Raw genomic sequence first — 24,351 nt, 5'->3', positions numbered from 1 at the left:
ATAATTTGCAAAATATATGTTTATTTTTAAAAAAGCAGAATACTCCCACTTCATGAAAGCTGTAAGACTGCTTAAGTGGGACAATTTATTACACAATACAGGTGCTCTGTACAGCCAGTAAGAATTAACTGCTTTGCATAACATGAATTTCCCATAGGAAACATAATGAGCATAACAAAGTATATTGGAAACAAAAGGGTGCACTTAAGGAAGAAGACTAGAAACTTAAGTATAAAAAGTGAAAAAGTAAATCAATTTTCTCTCATTTTCTCTAAAAGTAACAATTTGAATTCTAAAACAAAGGCAGACAAATACATATATAAAAATCTTTATACAAATTTAAAAAAGCATACATAAGACATAAATATAACAAAGGAGAGACCAAATGTCATCTTTTGATGTATCAGTACCATCTGAAGCCTGTTTATATATTCTCTACATTTTTACCTCTTTTTATTAGGCCGAAGTAGCACTCATAAAGAAGATTCAATGTATCACATTTCAGGCTCAAAAGTAAACAGTACATCACTATTGTGATGAAATCTTACAGAGATACACTGACCTGGGCCCAGTGTACATCTGTTCCACAAGTGCACTTTCCTCAGATTTATTCCAAATCTCAACTGTCTCTCCAGCATACTACCCAAGCAACCTCAAAGAGCTTGTATTAAAGACTTCCTTGCTCCCCCTTACCAAAACCAAGAGGGAATGTTTTATTAACAGCTAAGGGAAGTTGGGATTGATCCTTGGTCTGCAGCTAAAAAAGATTTATGGGTTATTATTGATTTTTTTCATTGTTCCTCAGCAAAGCAGCTCAGTAAGTACCTATAGCTGCTGAGATTCCCCAGAAGAATGCCTTGGTACACTGTGTTCAGACAGCTCAGACAAAGGCTTTTACTACCTGCTGCCTTTCTTTTTTAACATCTTCGAGTTTTTCCTTGGTTCAGTCTCCCCTTCATGTGAACTCTGTGACTTCTCTCTGAAAGGATAAATAAGAAAAAGAAAATAAAATTGCTGACAGTTTAAAATGCTATACTGCCCTCTTAAGCTAAATTAATTTTGGTAAAAGAAAGGCGCTTTCTATATAAACTTCTGCACTCACTGGTTTCAGCTGCCTCTATTGAGGCTGCCAAAACAAAGTTGCAAAAACATAAACGTTCCTTTGTTGGGTCCCTGTTCCCTACACACGTCTCCCTTGTTGGCTGTGGGAAAGGAGTGCATGAAAAGGGTTGATGCCATCAGGAAAAGGAACCATCTCCTGAAGTCAGTCCCAGGCTGAGGTCACTCAGGGGATAAATACTTTTCCCCAAAGGCCTGTGGCTCCTGAGAACCAACTGTTTGCTTTGCCTGTCAGCAGGATTTTCTCTGCTCAATATATCAAGCCACAGCAACCAGCTGGCTGGTTTGATCTGCCCGTGGTAATCAGCTGGCATCTTTCAGGTTTGTAGCCATTTCTTCTCTAGTTAGCACCCAGCATAAGCCAACTGAAACATCTATCAATAAACCATTGTTAGAGCTGCTACTCACAACAGCCAAAGACCGGCGCTTGCCTTTATTCCTGAAATAAAGGTAGAAGTTGAAAGCCTAAATACCACAGACCATATTTTGGTTGCTACATTTCAGCCTAGTTCCACTGAATTCACTTGTCTCTGCTGATTTATGCTGTTTGTGACTCAGGTTTAAATAAAACTAAATAAAGGAAATTTGGAAATAGAATTTCTCATTTCTCTACCTTTAATCAAAGCTATTTATAAAATACATAGCAGTACAGACAACCAAATACAGATGAATTTCCTAACTTTAAAAAAGATCATGGGTTAACAAAGGTTAAGTACATGTGAGAGGTAAATATTAAGGAAGCTCAGCTAGTGCAATCATTATGTTTTGAGTTTGATTGACATACCTTCTTAAGAAGTAGATTTTGAAGTTTTTATATTAAAAAAGGGTATTTTTTTATAAATAACTTTTCATATATCCTATTTTTAGTCTCTAAGGTACCTGCATAAGCCAGAAGTTTTTCCATGGGGCTCTTGAATATATTCATGAGAATCATCTTTTTCTGCTGGTTCAGGTGACTGGATGGTCTGCCTTTTGGAATTTGCTTTTTCACCTGAATTGTCAATTGCAGTGGATTAAAAATAATAATAATAATAATCACATATAGTAGAGGCTTGTTTGGTTCTGATAAACCTAAAACAAAAAAATTACACTCTAACACTCCACACATACCTATTATTATTCCAAGGAAACCACTCCACCTTACTTTAGCCCAGCACACTGCTTTTTTACCACTGGTTAGTTCTCACACAGGAGACTGTGAACTTAACACTGAAGTGAGCTTCCATGTAGTGCAACAGGTGAAAGCCCTATTATAAATTTTCTTAGCAAGTAACTGAAAAAGGCTTTTTATTACCACCAAACAGAAGAAAAGCAAGTTCATATTTTTGGGTGATCTGAATCAGAAAAACATGATGTTAAGAATTCACTGCTTTTAGGGCCCTGCACTAAGCTTCCACATACGTCTGTGCAGTCACGGTGCCTACCAAGGCAAACAATTCTGCACAGCTGAGAAACAACAGCTGGGGAGAGACACTTCAAAATTGTGCAGGTGAGTGAGCTACTTTTCCCTTTCAGGCACCCATCTTGCCTGCCAGCATCTTTCAAATGTAATGCCATATGTTTCATTCTGATAATGACAGAAAGATTGCACAGCTCAAAGGATGACACTTGTACACTGCATTTGAAATGTGGACCAGGAAACATGACTGCTATTCTAAAAATTTGCCCCTGAGTATCTATTGAAGAATGAATTAGTATAATTTGTTAAAACTACAGTAGATTCATAAAAATAGATCAAGCTTCTGATTCAGTAGGATTGTACATGTGTGGGAGACAATTCTTCCATTCTAGCAGGAGAATGAAAGCTGGGTGATTCAACTCTGCTGTTCTCCCGTGGATTTAGCAATTGAGCTGAACAGAGTCATTTCTAAGGGACATGACAAAGATATGAAAAATGTTTTGGTTTCAGCAAGGCAAAGCCTTACCTCAGTGGACACAATGTAATCTATTGGTTAAAGGCTGCTCTGGAGTGAGGAAAGGTGACACTTGTTTGTGGCTGTGCTGCTGGAGAACTGGGTGACCTTAAAAGGTTTCATTACTTTTCTACATCCAAATTAGGGAAATGGCGCTGATGCAAAATCTCTCCTGAAACTCTAATGTGTTATACTGCAAAATCTGCACTGATTTGTGGAATTATGTGGGGTTTTTTTTAACAATTCAGGTAGAACCAACCTGCTGGCTTGCTCCTTTTGGAAGGCTTCTTCTTCAGAGTCAGTGGAACTCGGGTCAGCACAGCCAACTCTCTCACAAAGTCCTGCTCTGCTTCCTGCATGCAAAGGCAAAGCAGCAACCCTTCAACACAACACAGCTCAGTTCTGGGTTATGTTATTACATGTGGCACAACAAAACAGGCACACCACTGCAGAAACACAGGAAGCAATATGGGAAATGATCAGGAAAGTGTTCCTACAAGACAGTAATGTCTCAGCACTGATTTCAAACAGGGTAGCAAAGAGACCCCTACAATCTGTCCCATGTTTTTACACTGAATGTTTCAGATCCATGAACCATTTCACCCTGATTTACCCTTAGCTGATTCTCCAACTCAGTTCCTAGGTGGTGCAATCCCAGCAGCTTCTGTTTCAGAGACTCCAGACGAATTTGTTGCTGCTGTTCAAACCGAGCCAAAATCTTGTTTTGCTGTAGCACTACCCTGGTGAAGAGAAATGCAGATGTACAGATGTTTTCCAGTGCAAGGTTGGATTACAATCCTGTCAAAGTCTGTTCAGAAGATTTGTAGAGAGAAAACCTCATTAACAATACTGGCCCAGCCAGCTTCTGCTGGGACAGAAAATTTTGTGGTAGACTTTTAGATTTACTTATTTTAATAAACTGCTTTGGCTGTCCATAGCATACAAGGTCCTTTTGGAGGTAGGAATTACAGGAGTTTGCAGTGTCCATGCTTGGGCTTTGGGAGCTGGAATTCAGCTCTAAAGTTGAAGCCTGCTTTCAAAACTATTGTATGTTTCTAGGGTCAGTTTTACTCTGCTTGCCAAAGGGCCAAGCTGTCCAAAGACCAGGTGTGAGGGTAAGGGATTAAGAATTAGGTATTTCATCCAGGGCTCTTCAGTACCAGACTGAGCCATCAACATGTTAATTCAAGACTTGGCAACTGAAACCATTAACAACCGTATTCTTCACTTATTTTACTTTTCTGGTTAAGGATTATTATTAACAGAGTACAACCTAAACGGCTGCAACTTTGCTGCATCTGTATTTCTTCTGTTTTCTTTCCTGATCTACCTTAAAGCAATGCTGCAAATCACCCCTCAAATTCCTCAGGGAAGGAGGTAACACAAATAGTTTCTGCCATTTACACTCAATGGAGCTGCTATTGTAATGGTCACTGCTTACAGAGGTTACCTTTCAGCATTTGCTTTTTGAACTCACAGTCCTAACCTTGCACCAAGGGCAAAAAGAAAGAAAACAGTCAAACAATGTTGAGTTTATAGGAGTTAGACAAATTAATGAAAGCCTTGTCATTAATTATAAAGGACTAGACTATGAAAGAAATCTTAATGGCAATAGGAAAACAGGTTTGATTACTGATGATTATGAGACCAGCTTAGATGCTGCATTGTTACATTCTTCAATATCACACTTCTGCTTGTGAAGCTTTTTGTGAAGAATTTGTGAACGCAAATTTCAGTGTATTTTGTTTTATGATATAAGAAAAGATTAGGGGAGGAAAAAAAAACTGAGACAACTAGAAGTGAATTTGTATGTCAGAATAAATGACAAATTTGATGATGAATAACTAACAGATCTTTTATGTAACCCTTTATTACATAAATCCATTTCTTTAACTCACACAAGGATAAAAAAGTGGACAATGATATCTTTCAGTTTAGAAAAAACAGAATGTCTAAAGAAAGATTTAGCCTCTTTACAATGTCAAAATTGCAGCTGTTGTGTTTTTCTAGATAATAAACCAAGAGTAAAGATATTAAATGACTACAAAAATGTATCATGTACATGACAAGCCATAGAGCTTTTTATGACAACTTTCTCCTTTTTAACTGCAGTTCTTTTTGTCTGGACTTTAAGTTTCATTAAATCAGTAATTAATTAAATATGATTTTTATTTAACTAACATTTGAGGGCTTCCATTCTAAATTTAGTGTGAGTAATCTTGATTTTCCAAGGCATTCACTGAAGCCCTCTTTCCATTTTGAGAATTTTTTTGGGCTTCAAACATTTTCATTGTATGTTTTTCAGTATATGTTTTCTCCACAGCAAACTAACAAACACTTTTGAAGTTCAAAGTACAAAGGATGAAATGTAATGAATTACACTCAGCATTGGTTCCCATCCTCCATTTATGTTAAATTTCTTTTAAAATCTGGCATATATTTTGGCATTGTATTTCATTCTCTTTTTTCAAACTGCCTAAATATAGTTCTTCAATCTGTAACTAATGACCATCAAAAAGTTTATTTAATAAGAAAGTAATTCTCTGAGATCAAAGGGCAGACATCATTTGGCAATAGGTACTTCTTTTCTATCAAAGACAAGTATAAAATGCAAACTCAAGACATTTATTCAGCTAGACATTTATGCAGATCTGCAATCACTCACAAAGTTTAAACAGACAGCAGTGCTGCTGCCTGGTCTAACCTTTGGTGGACCGTGGATGACACATTCAGGAGGCCTTTGGTGTGTTTTTCTTTCAATGCCAGCTCCTTCTCTTTACTCTTCAGTCTGATCCTTTCATCTCTTTCTGCTGAAATAATGTTTATGAAAAATTTTTTGCTCACAATTAAAAACTGAGTTGTGACAACTTTCATCAAAAATTAATTCTGATTCTAGGTAGTCTTTCCAAACTTACTGCTCCTTAGGGATATCAAGAACTTCTTACACACTCTGTCACTGTGATCTGCTGCAAAGAGAATACTTTATGCATGATTTAGCTGAGACAGGAATGTCACTGAATTCCTGTTTACCTACTTCTCCCACTAGGCAAACTGATGGAATTCAAAGCAGCAATTTTCTAAAAAGACCTTGATGCCTTAAGCAAGAACTGTAATACCTAAACAACTAATGAAATATAAAGAAAACCTTCCCCTCAGAGGTGACTTATTCCTGGAATGCCCAGCTTCACAAGATGTCCCCTCAAATGACAGGAAACTATTCTGGTTACTTTTACATATGCTCACACTCAGTGACTGAGTGCTTATTTGCTGTCCAGGCTCCTGATTCTTGGCCCTGAAGTCCTGCCTGGCAGCAAGGCTTGGGCACATCTGACAGGACCTTGTACCACTCCTTTTAAACTAAACAGGAGAGAAATGCATGGGTTTATAACAGATCAGGGTATGTAACCTTCATCTGGGGAGCATCCAACCTTTTCTGAGCACTCAGAGAGGCTGACAGGCACCTTTCCTTCCAACTGCACCATCAGGGAGCAGTTACTGAGTGTACTCTGGGCTGGGCTGGGCTGGCTGTGCCAGCGGATGTACTCTCCACCTTTGCTTCTGTGGCTGTGCCAGGCAGACTAAATTCAGATTTCCTAGGCCAAGGGATGCCAGAAGAAGCAAAATCCTCTAGCCTTACATTAAGCACAGTCACTGGAAGGTAGAATTGTCTTACCATTGTCAGTATCATACAAACCTTGTAAGGATTTCAGATGTTGGAGCTTTTTTCCTTCATAGCCTTCTGTGATTTTTCCTAATTGCTGGTAGTAGTTTTGCACCAGTCTACTGATATTATTACTGGTCCCATACACACTTTCAACAGCAGATTCCACCAGTTTCTCCTATATCACACATTACAAGTCACAATTAATTTTCCAATGGCTGCTGTAGCAAATACTGTACTGCTACATAAGTGTTAGCTTGTAAATACTTTGCAAAACATGCTCAGTTTTAACACAGATCCTAACGTCTTCTGCTGATTCTTCCAGGCATAGGCTAATGAATACATTAAATTGCCTTCCATCTGTGCAAGGTGGCCCCTGTTTTGTTTGGAAAACTGCTTTTGACCATTTCCATACCTTGAAGTCCTGTCCATCATCAGAACTCTTTCTTTCAGCTTCCCCCCGGGCGTACTGCAGCAGTGTCTGCCCAATCACCTGCTCCATGTGCTGCTGAAGAAACTGAAGAGCTTCTTGGATTTCTGTGACTAGCTGCTGGTGAAATTCTAAATTGGTTTCTTGTGTTTCTTCCTCAAGCTTCTCTTCCTCTTCACGAATGTGGGACTCCTGTTAATCAGTGAGACAGCACTGCCATTTAATTATGTTAACAAATGGAGTCAGCTTCACTTTGAAAGAAAGGCCTGCACCCATTCAGAATGTCACAGTTTTAGTAATTATAATAATACAATTTACAGAGGGGTTTGTACAGTCTTTTAGCACATTTGCCTTTGCAACAGAACTATAGCCTCTGTCATGACATGTACAGTAAAAGCTGCATCCTGTCCTATGAGTCACTTCAATGTGATGTATTCACATGTATGTGAAATATCCTGAGTCCAGTAAGAGATAATTGTGGATGCCTTGATAAACTGCACAGGAGCAAGGCAGTTATGCACCAGGAAAACTTGCAGTTTGTGTGGTCTACCTGAGAAAAACTTGGCTTAGTACTTGGGAGTACCAATATCCAAGGGAGTACCAATGGCCCTTGGGACAGGTCACAGAGGTGTGTTATAACACTTGAAAACCATTTGTACAACATCCTCTGGTGGTGAGTTCTAAAGCCTCTCCATGTATTTCTTAATTTTGAACCTGACATCTGGTAACACTGCTAGGTGCTCTCTTCTTTCATTAGAAACATGTATAAAATGGTTCTCTACTCACATATTTGATGCCAGTTTTAAAACCTACGATATTCCAGAAGACACCTATTTTTTAGGCTAAAGAGTTCAAGTCCCTTGAGGTCTTTGGACCATCCTTGCCTCCATTTTTGTGCATGAGAAGTGCACACTTTTCATCCAAGCTCTCTTTAATGAACTGTAGTATCTGCTTACCAGCATGACCTGTTCTGTCATCCTTAAGTGTAGTAGTCTGCCACAGAGGGCCTTCTATTCTGTTGCTGATGTATTTCTTACATTTACATACTCAGTTAAGGCTAAATAACATTAAAATATTCTGGGAGATGGGATAGTACCTATTTGATGCTTTCTTGGAAATAAGAAATGCAAGTAGAAAAAGAACATTCATTTGTACGTATATTTATATTAATGATGGGTTGTTCTGACATGTTATATTTATAGCTAAAACATATTTTTTGAGGGTTTTGAGAAAGTTGAGATGTCATTAAACCTCTTCTCATCTTTTTTAGAAGCCCAATGTCATGTGATTATGCCCAAGCTAAGATTCATTAGTCATTTTACATTCTATAGGAAATCAATGGATAGACATGACATCGTCCAGCAGTATAAAACTGGCCCAAGCCAATTAAATTTGGGTAAAACAACACAGTATGTCTGAAACTGTGGTTGAGTGTCTGCTAATTAACCTCCTCCTGGACTCTATCTTATAGATTGATTCTAGTTTTGCAGGTTGGTTGTAACATGTTTTTTCTCTCTTGACTTTTCCCATTCCACACCTATGTCCTACTTTTTCAGCAGCAAGAATCTTACATGTGTATTTTTAGGCATTTCCTTATGACATGGGTATTAGCTGGACTTGGAAAGAGATTGTAATGGACAGAAGCCAAAGAAACACTAATACCTGAGGACATTTCATTTTCATTGGGGAATCCAGTGATTGCATCAATCAGTGTCTCCATGGGAGCTAAGTGAGAGGGAGTAGTGGAAAGCAAGATACTGATCTTCTTATGGACAGAGAGAGAGAAAAAAAAGAATGAAAAATTATGACAGCTATAGAAGAACTTGCTTGGTGTGGTAGGAGTAAGAATTTCTCCTAATGCTCCAGTAAGAACTTCTCAAGTACATATTATGATCCCCAGCAGAATTAGTAGGAGCTTCTCTTACCCTGAAGCAGTAGCTTTGCAGAAGTCCTTTATACATGTTGGCATCCTTTTTGCATTAGTATTTTCATATCAATAAATTGCTAAATAAGCTTGCTAGGATAACACATATCACAGATGGCAATACACTCGATGAATTATAAGGGATTTTAAAATGTCTGCCCAAACTACAACAGGCACACTCAGAGACCTCCTATGCCAGCAATGTGCACATTTTTGACAGAGAACATTTTTCTTTCTCCTTGGAGCTTGAAATTTATTTTTTTATTATTATTATTATTTTTTTTATTTTTTTTTGTGGTTTACTTCTGCCATGGTTTCTTCTAATGCCAAATATCACAGCATATAAGACCCCTGGAGACAACCCACCTGGACACTGTACCTACCACTGCCTTCTGTAACTGCCACTGGTCCTCATCTTGGCACAGGGAGGATCCCTTCTGCAGGTTATGCTGCTCTCTCAGCTCCTGAAGAGAGCTCTTCTTTCTGGACAGTCGCATGCGCGCCAGGGCTGCCATTCCAACTCTTCGGAAGGTTAACCTTCTGACTACTGAACACAGCAGAAGTCGGTGCTTTTGCAATATATAGCTAACAGACCTGTAAAAAGGACCATTAAAAATCCATCAGTGAAGCTGCTTGCTGCTTTGGTACACCTATGTTCAGCAAAGTCATTGCTTAAAGGTGACAAGTTATTCTTCATGCTGTGCAATGTCTTTTTGTACAAAGCATGCCTTGGAAAGCTGCTCAGGTGTAAAGAATGGGTACTGCTGTCTTACACTTCTAGTCCTGTCACACTGAAGTTAAATTAAAATGAAAACAGAAATAAAATAGCTAAATAACCATCTATATGTTGCTGGAATTAACATTTTATCTTGCAGAAAATGCAACTCCATTGTGACACAGGGAGTGCCAAGAGAGGCTGGTTCAAAACTAGAAACCACTCACAAACACAGCAGATACTCACAAAGCACACCAGGGACAAATCACATAAGACTTCTTTTTTCTAATTTCCAGGAGTCATATGTCCATATTTTTTAATTTGCTTTTGATACTCAGACAAAAATCTAGAGCAATTGGCTCTCTGTCAGAAGGTGCTAATAGTCCCTCAACACTGCTTTCCACAATGTAAGGTACACAAGTTTTTATCAGTGAAGTTTTACTCCAGTGCTGACTGATGAAACTGTGCTTACTCATCGCTGAGGCATCCTAGTCTGCTTACGACACCTTGAATTATCTTCTCTTGTTTCTCAGACAGGTGCTTTTGCATCACAGCAGACAGAGCATATTCCGTTATCCAGAGCTAAAAACAGGAAAAATAATTACAAATATAAGATACTCTGATTTCAGCCAGTCACTGCATAAAGAAACAAGGGTTTATTTTGCTAAAAAATCATCCCTTGCTTTCAAAAAGAAATCCATGCTGAATTAAAATTATTCTGTTAAGGAATATTTTTTTCAATTATCAAAACCTTAAAGCAAAACTCACTGAAAAGAGGAGCTTTGCACTGGTTTGCATCAGCCCTGAGCTGTCTCCTACAAATGTTTTAGTTTCAACAACAGAAGAACAAGAAAAAAGATAACAATATGACACAAAATACTGCATTGACTCTGATCAGCAGGTTGCAGTAATCTTTTTATTTGTTGCTTTATTTTCACGAATAGTAGTTTTTCTTTTCACTGAACAAAATAAAGACATCATCTTTCATCACACTTCTGTCATAGTAAACAGTGGAATATGTTGGAATATGCTGGAAATGGAGATTACATGATTAGGTAAGTATATGTACTGCAAGTTTACAGCTCCTTCATGGTGAGATTTAGATCAAAGAATTTCATCTTTAAATTTATTTTGATGGATTTGCCATTAGATTGTAAACTTTTGGAGATATGGACTTAGGATTTTGTTTAGTATGTTGCCAATATTTAAGGAAGAGTAAGTCATAAGCTGAAATATTTGCAAGGCTCCAGCTCTCACTGTAAGATGAAGAGTATATTTTAGGCTACTGACAGCTGAATAAAAGCAGGCTACCTGCTGATGTAGCCAGAACCCTAAATTAAATATAATACCCAGGGTGTCTGACAGTTTCACTTTGTGTTCCAGTGTCATTCAGAACACGAGGGACTAAATTTTCAATTATGGCAAACAGGTAGGTTTCACTATATCAGCATGTCCAGCAAAGTGTTAGACGTTGTCCTGGATGCAGGAGGGGGTGAAGCCGAGTGTGGTGTGGGCACATCCAAGTTATTATTTTATACTACCCACATCATAAATTTGGGGGTGGTTTTGGGGTGAAAATGAGCACACCCCTCAGAAGTGGGCACCATTTTGCCTCTCCCTCTCCAGCAGGGTGTCAGCACCAGCCCCTGCAGTCCAGCTCCCATCAGCACCCCTGTTCCCCATCCCATTTTCTCCAGAACACACATGGTGCTGAAAGGACAGCGGCAGCAAACCTCAGCAGGACTGGACCAAGAGAGCCCCTGCAGAAGCTGCCACAGGGAAGGACTGGTGGGATCAAACCCCACTGGCAACAGTGACAACAATGGGGAGCCCCACTGACAACAGCTGAGCTGAGCCTGGGCCAGCTGAGCTGAGCTGCAAGGAGATGGCAGAATGGTTGGAAATGCAGCAGCGACCTGCAGGACCAGCGCAGCAGAGGGACAAACAGTGGCACAGACACCTGTGCAGAACTGAACAGCAAAGCAGTGGTGCAGCCTGGCTCAGGGGATTTCTTTGTCACTGGCTTTCATTGTTTCAGGCTGGGGGATGTGGGAAATGTTAGCCATGGGAGTTTCTTTACCATCCTGCCTTTGTTCCTGATGGCCACATGGGCAGTGAGTGGGAATGGTCTCCATATTACCTTTGTCTGGGAAGCCGAGGGGACACGACCTACAGGGAGCATCTGCCATCTGTTTGTTTCTTCCCAGTGGTGAACTCCTTTTTTGCTGGGTAAAGCACCTTCTCTTTTTGTGTACCCTTGCTATTAATATTGCTGTTGTTATAGTGCATTTCTTACTCCATGGCTTTTGCTTTCAGTAAATCGTTATCTCAACCCATACTCTCTGCTTTTGCCACTGCCTTACTGGAACAGGCAGGGGAAGGGGAGTGGCTCATTTGTAGTTTAGTTTCCATATGGTGCTAAAACCAGCACAAATGTGTAATTGCACAATTGTTAGTGTTAGAAATTAGGAGTGATACTGGGCCTCTCTGCTGGATATGTGTTTTTTCATTGGGAAGCAGGAGAGATGCTTTCTCTGTGAACACAGAATGAACTCCCCTGGGATGTGCAGAGAACATCAGAAACTTTGTCATCTTCAGCTTCAAAATAAAAATGTATTTCTTTCATGGCTAGTGCCTTCAATGTACAATTCACAGTGACACTTCTAACTGACCTCACTCCATGTAGAAAACCTTACCAAAACACATGTTCCTGAGCAGGATGCCTGACAAGGATGGGCAGGCAGTCAACAAGTGACAGATGGGAAGAGTGCAGCTGAGCATGAGAAGCACAGCCCAAAAGACTGCATGGCACTGGAGACCCACTAGGCTGCTCTCAGCAAGAGTCTCAGACGTACCTGTGTAGCCAGATCTCAACTGATCTGAGTCTAGGTGAGTCTGATAATCACAGAGCACAGCTGAGCACAGTGTCTTCCCTGATTGCATGCTGCAAGCATCAAATTAAGGTCTATCAGGTCTCCAGGTATCATCATGACAGATGGCAAAGACTTGCTTGAAGTAATAATTGTTATCAGCATTTCCCTTTAGCAGCTCTGTGGATATAGCTCCTAGTATTTCACACCTCTCTGCACATGCCTTGTAGATCCATCACACTGTGTACTTTAATGTCTCTTTCAGCAGATAAAAAAAAGCCTGAAAACGACCTTTTACTTTCTGGAAGTAATTTTATTTCCAGTGAGAGATTGGCTGTAGTTCAGATGTGGTTTTCCATCATTTTTGGAGACCTGATTATTTACTAAGAAGTTGCTCTTGAAGGGCAAGTCAAACATGAGAATATATATCACCAAGAGACAGAACACAGGAGATGGTATCTGAATTACAATTGGAATGGTAAATGATACAATATTGCAGCCAAGAACCCAAAATATAGCACCTCACTTGCTATCAGTATATCATATCCAAAAATATATCCTATCACTGTCAGTGATAACAATGACTACAAAGTGCTTCTGGTAGTTGTTATTTACTTCTGTTTATGAAGAAACAGCCTAGTTCTGTAGTAGTGAAGAGTTCCTTCTAAAGAATGAGTCACCTTTCCCATTAAGAGTGCATTTGAGGTAACCTGTATACAGAATTTATAAAATGTCTCTGCACCTCCCTGAGACCAATGGGAAACTGAGAATACAGCAGAAATTCCTCCAGCACACAGTTATTAAACTGAACAGTAAAAGTGCCTCAGCTGGGTAAGTAGTAAGAGAACAAGAGGAGGAATTATTAAACATTTATGATGAGACAATAAATAAGGAAGATTGAGAATTAGACCAAATACTAAACCAGTGTTTTGTCTCAAAAAGGCCATTAGGAAGATGATCAAGATAGAAACGATCAGCTGGAATAAACAGGATATTGTAAGTTTAACTGGAAACATCACCTAGGCAGCTCACTGGGATGAGCTAGCAGAGCTGGGTATTTTTCACCTCCAAAATACATGAAGACCTCACACAGAGAGGCAGAAATGTGACAGCAAAGATTCTCTGGGAATGTTGAGGCTGCTGGCATGTGGCTGAAAACCAGCAAAACAGAGACAACTACTTCTTCAGGCCAGGTGGCAAGGTCAGGCTCTGTGCTTGCACCAATACTCCAGTGTTGGGTCAAGTCACCACACACATCTCCAAGCTTTCTTGTTCTTGGGAATAGACTTACTTTGCTCAAAGATAGGTCGTATGGAGGGGACACACTCATGCTGCTGCACAGACTTAGCAGCTGCAACAGAGCTCAGGCTCTCTGATTCCTGTATTCAACCAGTAAAACCAGTGACAGAAGTATGGTAAATAGGGGAGTAAAGCTCTAAGGAACATCTGGCTTCTTGAACTGTTATTCCAATAGCTATGAAAAAAAAAACCAGAGAAAGTTGTAAAATGCACACCATCTCAAAGCTAGTAAGCAGGTGCCAGTTCAGCTTTCTGGGTGTCAAGCAATGATGTGGGAATGGATGGAAATCTCATCCCATTTCTTTTCTGTAGGCTTCCAAATATTTTGCTTCTTGGTTACAAGACCATTACAGGATCTTCTGAAGCTAAGTATTACTCTCTGGCAATAAAGGAAAGTGATTTCTCTGTCTCTGCCTGTAGATGGGGTGCGATGCACACTGACTGCCAAGTGAGTCTCATCCTGGTGCAGGAGGCTGCTCCCTGAAACTGCTCTCTACAGAAATCATGAGTTAGGGACTGTGTGGGAAAATGCTCTACATTTATTTTCATTAGTCATGTATTCCAATTTACCTCACTCATATCCTCAATCCTACAAGGCACAGCTATATATGAAACTGTTTTTTTTTCTTATCAGTTGTAAAAGTGATTCTTTTCACCCCAAGGACATCATATTCCAGACACGTATAAATGCTAGGAAAGATCATCTAAAAAAAGTAAAGGGAAAAGTGTCTTTTAGAGCCACTTTGAAAAGCACACATAAATACCCTGGTGAAAAGTCTTCTTTTGTTAAAACTTCCCAAGCCTGTAAAGCAGGTGACTGTGTAACTCAGCATAGCACATTTATCAAGAGGGAAATGAAGGACATATCTCCTGCTGCAAAATGCCTGACAGTTTAAAAGGCCAGTCAACATGACTCTTGATTTATGGATCTTTTGTCAGACCCAGAACTCTAACACCTATGGGTTCTCTCAAATGACATAATCACCTGGCACAAGTGTCCAATATCTCTTCTTCTTAATGTGGGAACCAAGTGCTCCTTTTTGTAAGGACGCAAGTGTCAGCTTATTGTTTAAATGTTCATGCTGCTGTGTTATAGTAGGAAAGGGACAAGAGATGCACTTTGCATTTGAACCTAATATAATGGGTTGTGATATTTTTCAGACTCATGAAAATTTACCAGCATTTCTTTGGTAGAACAGCTATCTCCCAGCATGCTCTCTTTGGAGATAAAGCAGATTTTTTCCCAGTTCAAATTCTTTCCAAAAAGCCACAAGCATTAAGTTAAAGAAGGTACTTAGGGTCCTGCACAGAATATTGTCTTGAGGAATCATAATATGAACTTCTCACTAAATGAAACTCTTATCTCTTCCTGGAATTTATCTTGCAGAATCAGTTGTCCTTAGGACAGCTCTGTCTGCCACTCAGGAAATTTTTGTATTGAATAAAGCCTGGCTGCAGTGTTGGTGAGTCAGAGACCAGTGGGAGAGCACTGTCATTGCTAAGTTAATTCCTCTATAGCTCTATACCTCAGTAATTACTGTTAATGATGTCAGAAAACCTTTTGGTTTTTTTATTTTTTTTTTTTTTCCAGCTAGGAAGTCATCTGCTTTACATTATTCATGCTAGGGTACACAAAGTGATGGAAAGTCAATTTTCTAATTTAAATAACCTATGCTTGAGCATGACCAAAACACCTGAATTCACATATAATGAATCCATCACACAGTGCTGCCCAAAGACCTATTATCTAGCAGCTGAGTGCTGGAGATGAACTAATCCTCTAAATCCTTTGAGAAAAAATCCCAGGGTATATGCTTTCTCCACTCAACAGTGTGCCCAATGATAGCAGGAGGAATGTACAAACAGCATTTTTGGATGAAAACGACAGACTTGAGATGTTCCTGGTCTTTGGTGAGTCTCTTACTTGTTAAATGCATCCTCTCCAGCCCTGAACAATGGCTGAGGCTCAATGGGACAGTGGGAAGGCCACAGGTGCCCTAATGTGCACTCTGACATGACATTTTTCATAAATTGCACACCAGAACCTCCTGTTTCCCTGTGGTTTTTTATGACAGTGAATATCACCACATTGCTTAGGGCTCTGTGTACTACGAGACATCCTCCAGGCCATGCACATATAAGGACAGGAAATTTGTGCATACTGGATGAATGTGAAAATGAACAGGAAGGTTTAAACTTGACAAGTCAGGTATTCAACCTAATCCTTGATTAAAAGGAGAAAAATAATTAAAAGGTAAAAATGAGGTCAGACATGGTTTCATTAATCACCGAAGGTACAGATATGCCAAAATCAAACACGAAATGCCAGCCAACAGTCCTGGGAAGTACAAATATAACTAAGCACATGAGCAGACCCACTGGCAGTGGTGGTTGGTCCCAAGCACAGTTTAGTTTAGTTTGCTAGATAGCCCTGCGGCAACAAACAGAAAAACAGAATTGTTTTTCAAAACAGGTCAGTTACAATGAAGGAAATATAAAAAGATCAGGGAGGTGCATGTTGCATAACTCCAGATTAAGGAAAATATAGAAGGAAAAAAAAGGAAATGTCTCGGAATTTTCAATGAAGTATTTTACTTTTGTATTTCCAAGGGTGTTCTAAATCCACTGGTTAGCAAAGAACTTTACCAGATTTAATAGGAAACCCACAGTATCCTGAATCACGGTGTTTTACAGCAGAATCCTAAATATGAGTGGGTAAAAAAATTGAACACCTTAATGCAGTTTGCAATAATTAGGGACGTGCTCAGTACTTCAATAACAGAGTATTGGATTGTCTAGGCACTTCAGAGAATGAGGGCAAGGGAAAATATGATTCTGCCAGTGTTAAAGAAATCTGCCAACCTTTTATTTAAGAAGCTCCAATTACTCTCTACATTGCAGCACACACTCAACATTTAGGAAAGGACACACCTTTGAATAGAAAAGGTCTTTCTTTGAGTAAGCTGTGTTAGAAGCAGTGTTGACAGAGACATAGCAGTGCATGAATAAACTGAAGGTATATTTGAGCCCCAGTCTGATGCTAAAGACACCTGTCTCAGCATTTACTCTTATTCTTTCCTCTGGTGTCAATGCCCCCTATGGTGGGCACACACTGAGCAGGAAAGCTGGATTCCCTGTTTTTTCACCTTCACAGAGTAGAGTAAGTTTATAAAAGTACGTATCATATGTTTCCAGTTATTAGTGTAAATGCATAAAAATTAGTAAGAGATATTTATCATAGCAAGGCTTCCTTGCCTGTAAACTGTATTTTTTTGTACCCTCTCCAAACAGACCTGATGAAGGATTTTTTGAACTGTTTCTGTAGATGCCAAGAGTTGAGGACATCAGAGAGCAGCCTCTCCTGAAAGTGTTTATGTGCTGACAAAGCTGTCAAACACTGTGGACAGATGTTCAGTAATTACTCTCTGACTCCTCTATGCAAGCCTACATGCACAGCATACATATTCACTCCATGCTGCAGGTAAAACCGCTCCTCCTCAGGCTAGAGCTGTTTCTGGACCAGGCTGTATATTTATACACTAAACACTCCCCACAGATAAGTAGCTTGGTAATTTTTTTCTGTATCCCATTTTTCAGACACTGAGATCTCAAAATACAACATGGATCTTACTTCTTTTTCTTGCAACAGCTGTTCCTGGAAAAGCTTCCAGCGTCTCTGGCGGTGGTTCTCCCATTTCTCCAGCTGAGGGACCAAATTCTCCTGCCATTCCTCCTTCAGAAGCTCACATTCTCTTACAGAGAGACTGGTCACCACAGGCAGGGTCTGAAGGAACAGCTCTGTCACCAACTCTGCTAAAGCATGGGAAGCCTTAGAGTACAGCTCCTAACAGAGGGACAGAGAGGGACAGAGAGAAACAGGTGACAAAGTGAGCCCCCAGCCCTTTGGAGCTCTTTCCATGCATATTCCATAATAGATGCCAGTGAGGGAACCATGTGAATACACTGGGCTGCTGACCAAATCCTGGAGCTAAAATCCAGTGCCACTAAGGCTTGAGTTAAAAAGACCAGGTTTTGTGGATGGAACAACTTAAATGTTTTGGTTCAAGCTACACAAGGCATTTAAAATGCAACATTGGCAAGAGCATGTGAAACCCTGTGCCCTAACTGTTGCTCACATGTGACTGCAGTAGAAAAAAGTATCTTATTTTACTGGCTATGGTAATGTGTTATAAAAACTACCCTTTTGAAAGTTGCTGTGGAAACAATCCAGTGTAGCACAACACCTCACAGGCACATTTTCTCAGGTGCTGATATGAGATGAATGAAGGAAGAGGGAAGAGTTAAAAGAGATGCTATGGCTTTTAGCTAGACAAAAGTGACATTAGTCATGTCAGTTGTTGGTACTTCAAAATATGATACTCTTCAATGCCTGAAGAACAGAATTATTCAAATTCATTCTGATGCAGAATAGTTTCAAGCCTAGGAAAACAAACATCTTCTGGTGATTTTAAGCAAACTAGTCCCATATGAACAGTTTTTAATTGCTAAGGCTGTTTCACTCACAGGAAGCATTGAGGTGATTTAGTCAGATGGCACTCAAGCAAAAAACTCTGTTCTAGTTTCACTGTCAAATACACAGTGGTGATAGGAGCTGTGCTGGCAAACTTAGTGCAATTTGACATAATTCCTGGGGAGAAGGAGTGGGGACAGGTAGCTTTCTCAGCCGAAAAGGGAGCAAAACCACACTGGAAAGTCACACGGACACTGCAGTATTCCTGCAGGATGATGAGCTATTTTTGGGTGAGCTCTGCATGATACTACCAGCCCAAAAAGCTTTACTGCCTAGCTGGGCTTGCTTTCATTGCAACTAGTGTTAACCCTCTTGAAAACACATATATTTCTTCATTTTATTTAGAATACTGATATTTTTAAAACTCGTTTAAGAATTCCTGTTAAAAGAACAAGTCAGTTCTTCTAGGTGCTGCCTAAATACAGGTTTAATTACAATTTCTTAGATGATCAAAACCTAGTACCTCTCAATAGAAACACAGGGATATTTATCACAGACAACAAAAGTTCTAGTGGAATTTTTTTTTTTTGCTGGAGAAATACACTGCTATAATGTACTGTGGTGTAAAAGCCCATTTGAACTGCTAGATATTGAATTATAAAATACAAAATACTAAAAAACAATAATAAAACTCCGCAAAAACCAAAAGAGAATATTCAAGTGCAAGGACAAGAACACAGAAATGAAGACCAGAACTTAGGTTGAATGTGAAATATGGTTTTGTGGCCCCAGAATGATACATACCCAGAATGAATGGGGTTCATGTAATGTTTCCACAATACCTTTATCTGTTCTGTGATTAGGTTTATTAATATCCTTTGACCTGATTGATTTCTGAAAAATATTTTAGTATTTCTCATTTATTGTAAAATATACAAGCTGTGCACTGAGTACTAAATTATTATTTTCTTCCTATGATCCCTCTAGGATGCTAATCACCGTATTAATTAACTGTTTCACAAACAATAAATAGCTTAACAGCTCCCTGCAGTAACCTCTTCTTCTGGATAAAATTGAGGCACAACACTACAAAACATGTTCACTACATCTTTGTGATGAGCTGTCTCAGTCCTTTCCACTCTCTTACCTGTTTAAAGAAGGATTTTCAGAATCGAGCTCCCAGGGCTTTCTTTAATTTCAATTCTTGCAAATTGGACAAGAACTTTTTGAAAATGAGTATTGGCCATAAGTATGAGAATTAGTAGCCAAAGACCCAACATAATACCTAACTTCTGATAATACTTTTCCCATTTCTAATGATTGTTCACAATTTAGACATGACAGTATCATTAAGTGAACATTTGCTACACTCGCTGAGGGATTATTAGAGTTACATACCTACTTCTTAATTATTAGAGTTACAAGTTCCTGTTACAACAAGAGGCATGATTTATACTATTCTAATCATCTGTGTAGTTGTGGGCCTGGCTTAGCTTGGCAAAAGCAATGCCAAATGGTTTGTTTGAATTCTCTCTTCTGCTGTTATTTTAAAAAGCAAGGCTCCAAGTTCTCAGATTTATCATAACCTCAAAGATACTGCATTTCTAATCTGCATATCCCATACAACATTTAAAGAATAATGGCTCTATCTCTGTAAACCATCTCTCCTCTGAGCTTTACCAGCCTTTCAGGACATGTTAATTCTCCTGCCTTTACTGGGTGTTCAGTGATATAAGAATTTCTATTATGTCTGAAATAGCTCAGAAGGAGTCTAGAGGAGTCCATGGCATTTCTACTGCAGTAGATCAAAAGATCTCAGGCAGGGTGTTAAGGAATTCTATTCTTAAACAGTGGCAGCTAAATCCCTTTTGAACACATTTTGCTGTGGAACTGATAGCATTTCCCTGGCATGCTCACAGATCTCTGTTATTATTTGCTATGAAATACTTTGCACACAACAAAAATTTTGTTCCCTGTTGTCACCGTCATTTTGTTCTCTCTGTACCCCCTGCACATTCAAATTATACTGTACGCTTTTGGCACTACCCAAAACATGGGACAGTCACTGAAGAAAAATGTGATTAGGTCCTGTTCCTACAAAATTACTTATCTGTATCACCTCATTAATGTGATGATCACATGGATATCAGAGCCCAGGCAGCCCTTGCAAGGCAGACCCAAGAGGAGAGTATGCTGTACCCAGAGGCCATACCACAGGGACAACACAGTGGTCATGCTGTTTAATGCACTTCAAAACATGTGGGAGAATGGCCTTTTAAAATTTGGGAGGGGAAATACTAAGTCTACATTTAGGAAAGATTGCAGATGTGATTGAACTCTACCCAGCAACTCAAGATAGCTAAGTAATTCAAAACTATTTGTACTCTAAGGAATGTACTTGATTTCAAACTGCAATAAAGTCTGTGAGCAGACCATATATCATAAAAGTTATTTTCCACAGGAAAGAAAAGGAAAATCAGTACTGCTTCCAGGGTCTTATTTTTGGACTAGAGCATCTACAAATATTTTTTACAAGCTTCCTGATACGCCATCTCTTGTTTTCAGAGTTTTGACTTAATGAAATTCATTCAAATTGATTCCATTAGTAGAATAGCTGATTGCTGTATTGAATGAACCTGTTTGTAGTACCTGGCAGTCAATCTCAAAGCTTTTGAAAAAATCCCTAGTGAAATACATCAAGCATAAAGAAATACCATGGGATATACATGGAAATAAAATGGGCTTAGATTAAAATGCTGAGTGCATCTGAATTTTAAACAAGGCAGTAAATATGTAATTTTGTCAAAAACCAGGGGAAATACATAGCTTATCAGATTCCACTTAAAAAACAATATTAATTCTCCCCCTTAAATCTAAATGATTAAAAGGTTCCTACATATAGATGAGTGAATAGTGAAATTGTGAATCAGAAAAAATTATTTAGAAAGGCTGATTGTACTTTATTTTACATGCCTGCCACTGAAAAGTATATATTATCTCAAAGAGGCAACTGCACAGCTATTTGTTAACTTGTGATAGAACATTTTATTAAAGGAATTGAAGTATCTGATCAAAGCTGTATAACCCTGTTCCATGTACCTCCAGAAGCTCAGTGGCTAGGACACTTGGTTAGGAGGCAAGAGATTCATCTCCCAACCCATATTGCATCTTACGAAGGACAGGGATTAAATACTCAGATCATACATCCCATAAATACATCAAAAATTCTGGGACACTGGACACACACACACCACTGGCCACTAGAAGATATTTCACATATACTCAGAAGATACACTCACTCGAAATGGGGGAAAATTGATTGCATGTACTTCTCTCTTCCACGTGAAGAATTCTGGAAAGTCAATTGGGAAATGTAAACCCTACCTGCTTTTAAGCATCCTAACATCAATAAAGCACAGTGACATTGAAGTCATCCTTAGCACAGGTCAATAAATAAGCCCCACTGCTCAATTTCCACACATTTAAAATGGAGGTTTATTGAAATGTCAGCCTTGCCCCCTCACTGGTCTTTGATTTATTCAAGAGGCAGTTTCAATCTTCTCTTTTGGCACTCCTTTTATAGAAATATGCCTTTGTGGATAAGGTTATGCCCTTTATGAGATCTAACTATTAGCCAATTGTGAATCTGCATAATGGTAAAATACATCTTCTTACACAGTAAGGCAAGAGGAAAACTTTAGAATGAAGGCTGCCCCTATCAGATATCTTGTATCAGATTTAACTGCAGCGACCAAAACAAATCCAATAGTGCCCAAACCCAGAAATAGAATGGGCTCCCATGGTCTGAGTTCACAGATTTAATCTATCAGATGATACTGTATTTTTGGGGTAAGACACGGGGCAAAAATTTCAAAAGTGAACCTTTGAGGTGGAGGTCTCTTGATAGGGATTTTTACCTGAGACGAACTTCAGTGATTACCCTAAAAAAGATGCCAGCTCTTGGTACCCAAAAATGCAGTCTAGCATCCCTAACCATATCCTAACCTATATATAACCTAAACTAACCTAACCTTAGGTTTAACAAAATGTAATTTAACAAAATTAAATAAGGAAAGTAATGAAAGATTAAATCTCTGAGAATCTGTACCTCTTGTCAAAAATATTTTTCTTTTTATTAACAAAGGAAAAAATCAATTACTTTTCCTCAAACTCACATTTGTGTCTACCCATTCATAAAATAAATGTCTACTGCCTTGCCCATTGATAACACTCATGACTTCATAGCTTTTAGACTAAATTCTCGTGCATTTCATTCCCATGTCAAGCCAAATGAAATAACATTCTGGTGAACTGCTATCAGCAAAGGGGAATTATAAATGATAATAAATTGTGTTTTCATGGTTTTGAAATAAAGGCAGAAGAAAAAGACCTATCTTACCACATACTGTGTAATTTCTAGTTGTTGATTTCCTTTGTGCAATCTGCATGTGTTTTTTCTTAATAATGAACTATTATCCGCCAACCTCTTCACTTCTCCTTTCCCTACTGAAATACATAGGTAGTTCACACAACAGCCAAAAAAAAAAAAAGAGGGAAAAGATTGGTTGGTGACTATCTGAAATGTTAAAACTTGAGACAGACTTGAAGTAGCCATTATTAGAGAAACAGAACTGGATACATTGGGGCAGCCAGTGGGGTGGGTGGTGTGTTATTGCTGCCATGTAATAGAAAATTATGGTAAAAACAACAAAAAATCCTTTGTATACAGGATAACTCTGCAGACCCTGCTCATGAAAATATTAGGCTGATCCATTCAATTAGTTTTGCACAATTTTCCCTTCAGTTATGATATATTGTGATAATCAAAATAATTTTCCCCCATTCTTCTACACACATTTCAAAAATTAGTTGTGGAGTCTGTGTCTAGACACAGACTATTCACCTACTGCACACTATTTTAATCCACTAGTGTGGCTGAAAAGTCCTACACTATCCTCCAAATATAGCTCATTCATTCACTTCAGGCATCGACAGATTCCATTGACCTTCGTTAAAACATTTTAATTGATTTATTCATGCATACACGAAACAAAACTACTCAACTGTTCTATGCAAACACAGTCAGCTTCCAGATCATTGTATTTTTACATATTTATTCAACAATTTGGATAATTCTTACATTTACTATAGCAGCACAGCCTTCCCTAGCGCTAGAGGGTTATATAAATCTATCTTGATCTGTTTAAAAGGCATAAAATTAAAAAATGGAAAAGGCATAGAAATTTGATAAAGGCTTAAAAGAAGAGGGAGAACAAGCTAAAGATCTTGCACAAGGGAGTGGCACTTACAGGTTAGTGACACCTTTTCTTCTGTCCCCAGAATACTCACTGGTTCCCTGTTCAGTCACATGGTGACCTCTTCCTTATATTTTAGTATCACCTTTTTCATTGAGACCATGTTTCAGCTTCTTCACTTGCAAGGCAAGTGACTATCAGTTAAGCTTCAGAGAGCGCAGATCTTCCGGAACGACAACATCAAGCTCTGCAGTGCTTACAGAAGTGCCCAAACTAGGTGGTTCTACAAAGGACTACAGTCAAAACATAGGTGTTGTAGTACAGAGATGACTGCTGCCATGTGAGGCTTGCTGGTACCCAGCTGGTTAATGCCTGCTTGTTTAAGTCTACTTGATCTGCAGTCACACAACTGCACTGTGGAAGATCTCAAATCCCTGTCATCTTCCCACTGCTACCTTGCCTGCCCCATTAGTAGCAGCAGCTTCTTCCTATGACAAACCTGGAGCAACTAAATGAAGAGGTGAAGTTCTGCTGCCCAGGGAAAGATCTGTGCTTGTACATGCTGCACTTCTGCTCTGGATGTGTGCTGGAGCAGGGGGAGAAGCAAAGGCATTGTGCTTGTGATGTGCACCTCCTTCCTTTAACAGCAAGTCTACTTTTGTTTTTATGGCCCTGGTTACGGAAAACCACTGCA

At 39.1% G+C, this 24,351-nt stretch overlaps 1 protein-coding gene across 4 annotated transcripts in view; it reads right to left on the bottom strand.

The window, feature by feature from the left end:
* EVC (EvC ciliary complex subunit 1) overlaps positions 1 to 24,351 on the bottom strand; it is a 48,677-nt gene continuing 24,326 nt past the window's right edge. Inside the window, exons 12-21 of one of the 4 annotated variants that reach the window (XM_015624540.3) lie at positions 17,563 to 17,775; positions 10,235 to 10,344; positions 9,431 to 9,641; positions 7,109 to 7,315; positions 6,727 to 6,871; positions 5,737 to 5,842; positions 3,646 to 3,772; positions 3,292 to 3,385; positions 1,999 to 2,110; positions 1 to 979 (exon numbers count right to left, since the gene is read on the bottom strand). In XM_015624540.3, coding sequence (XP_015480026.2) covers positions 898 to 979; positions 1,999 to 2,110; positions 3,292 to 3,385; positions 3,646 to 3,772; positions 5,737 to 5,842; positions 6,727 to 6,871; positions 7,109 to 7,315; positions 9,431 to 9,641; positions 10,235 to 10,344; positions 17,563 to 17,775 — 1,407 coding nt within the window. In that variant the 3' untranslated portion in view covers positions 1 to 897. The remainder of the gene's footprint in view (positions 980 to 1,998; positions 2,111 to 3,291; positions 3,386 to 3,645; positions 3,773 to 5,736; positions 5,843 to 6,726; positions 6,872 to 7,108; positions 7,316 to 9,430; positions 9,642 to 10,234; positions 10,345 to 17,562; positions 17,776 to 24,351) is intronic. The other 3 variants (XM_015624541.3, XM_015624542.3, XM_015624543.3) reach the window with 3 other exon arrangements.

This window comes from Parus major, chromosome 4, assembly GCF_001522545.3.
Source record: "Parus major isolate Abel chromosome 4, Parus_major1.1, whole genome shotgun sequence".
Lineage (NCBI taxonomy): Eukaryota > Metazoa > Chordata > Aves > Passeriformes > Paridae > Parus > Parus major.
This window is presented reverse-complemented; position numbering and strand designations above follow the sequence as displayed.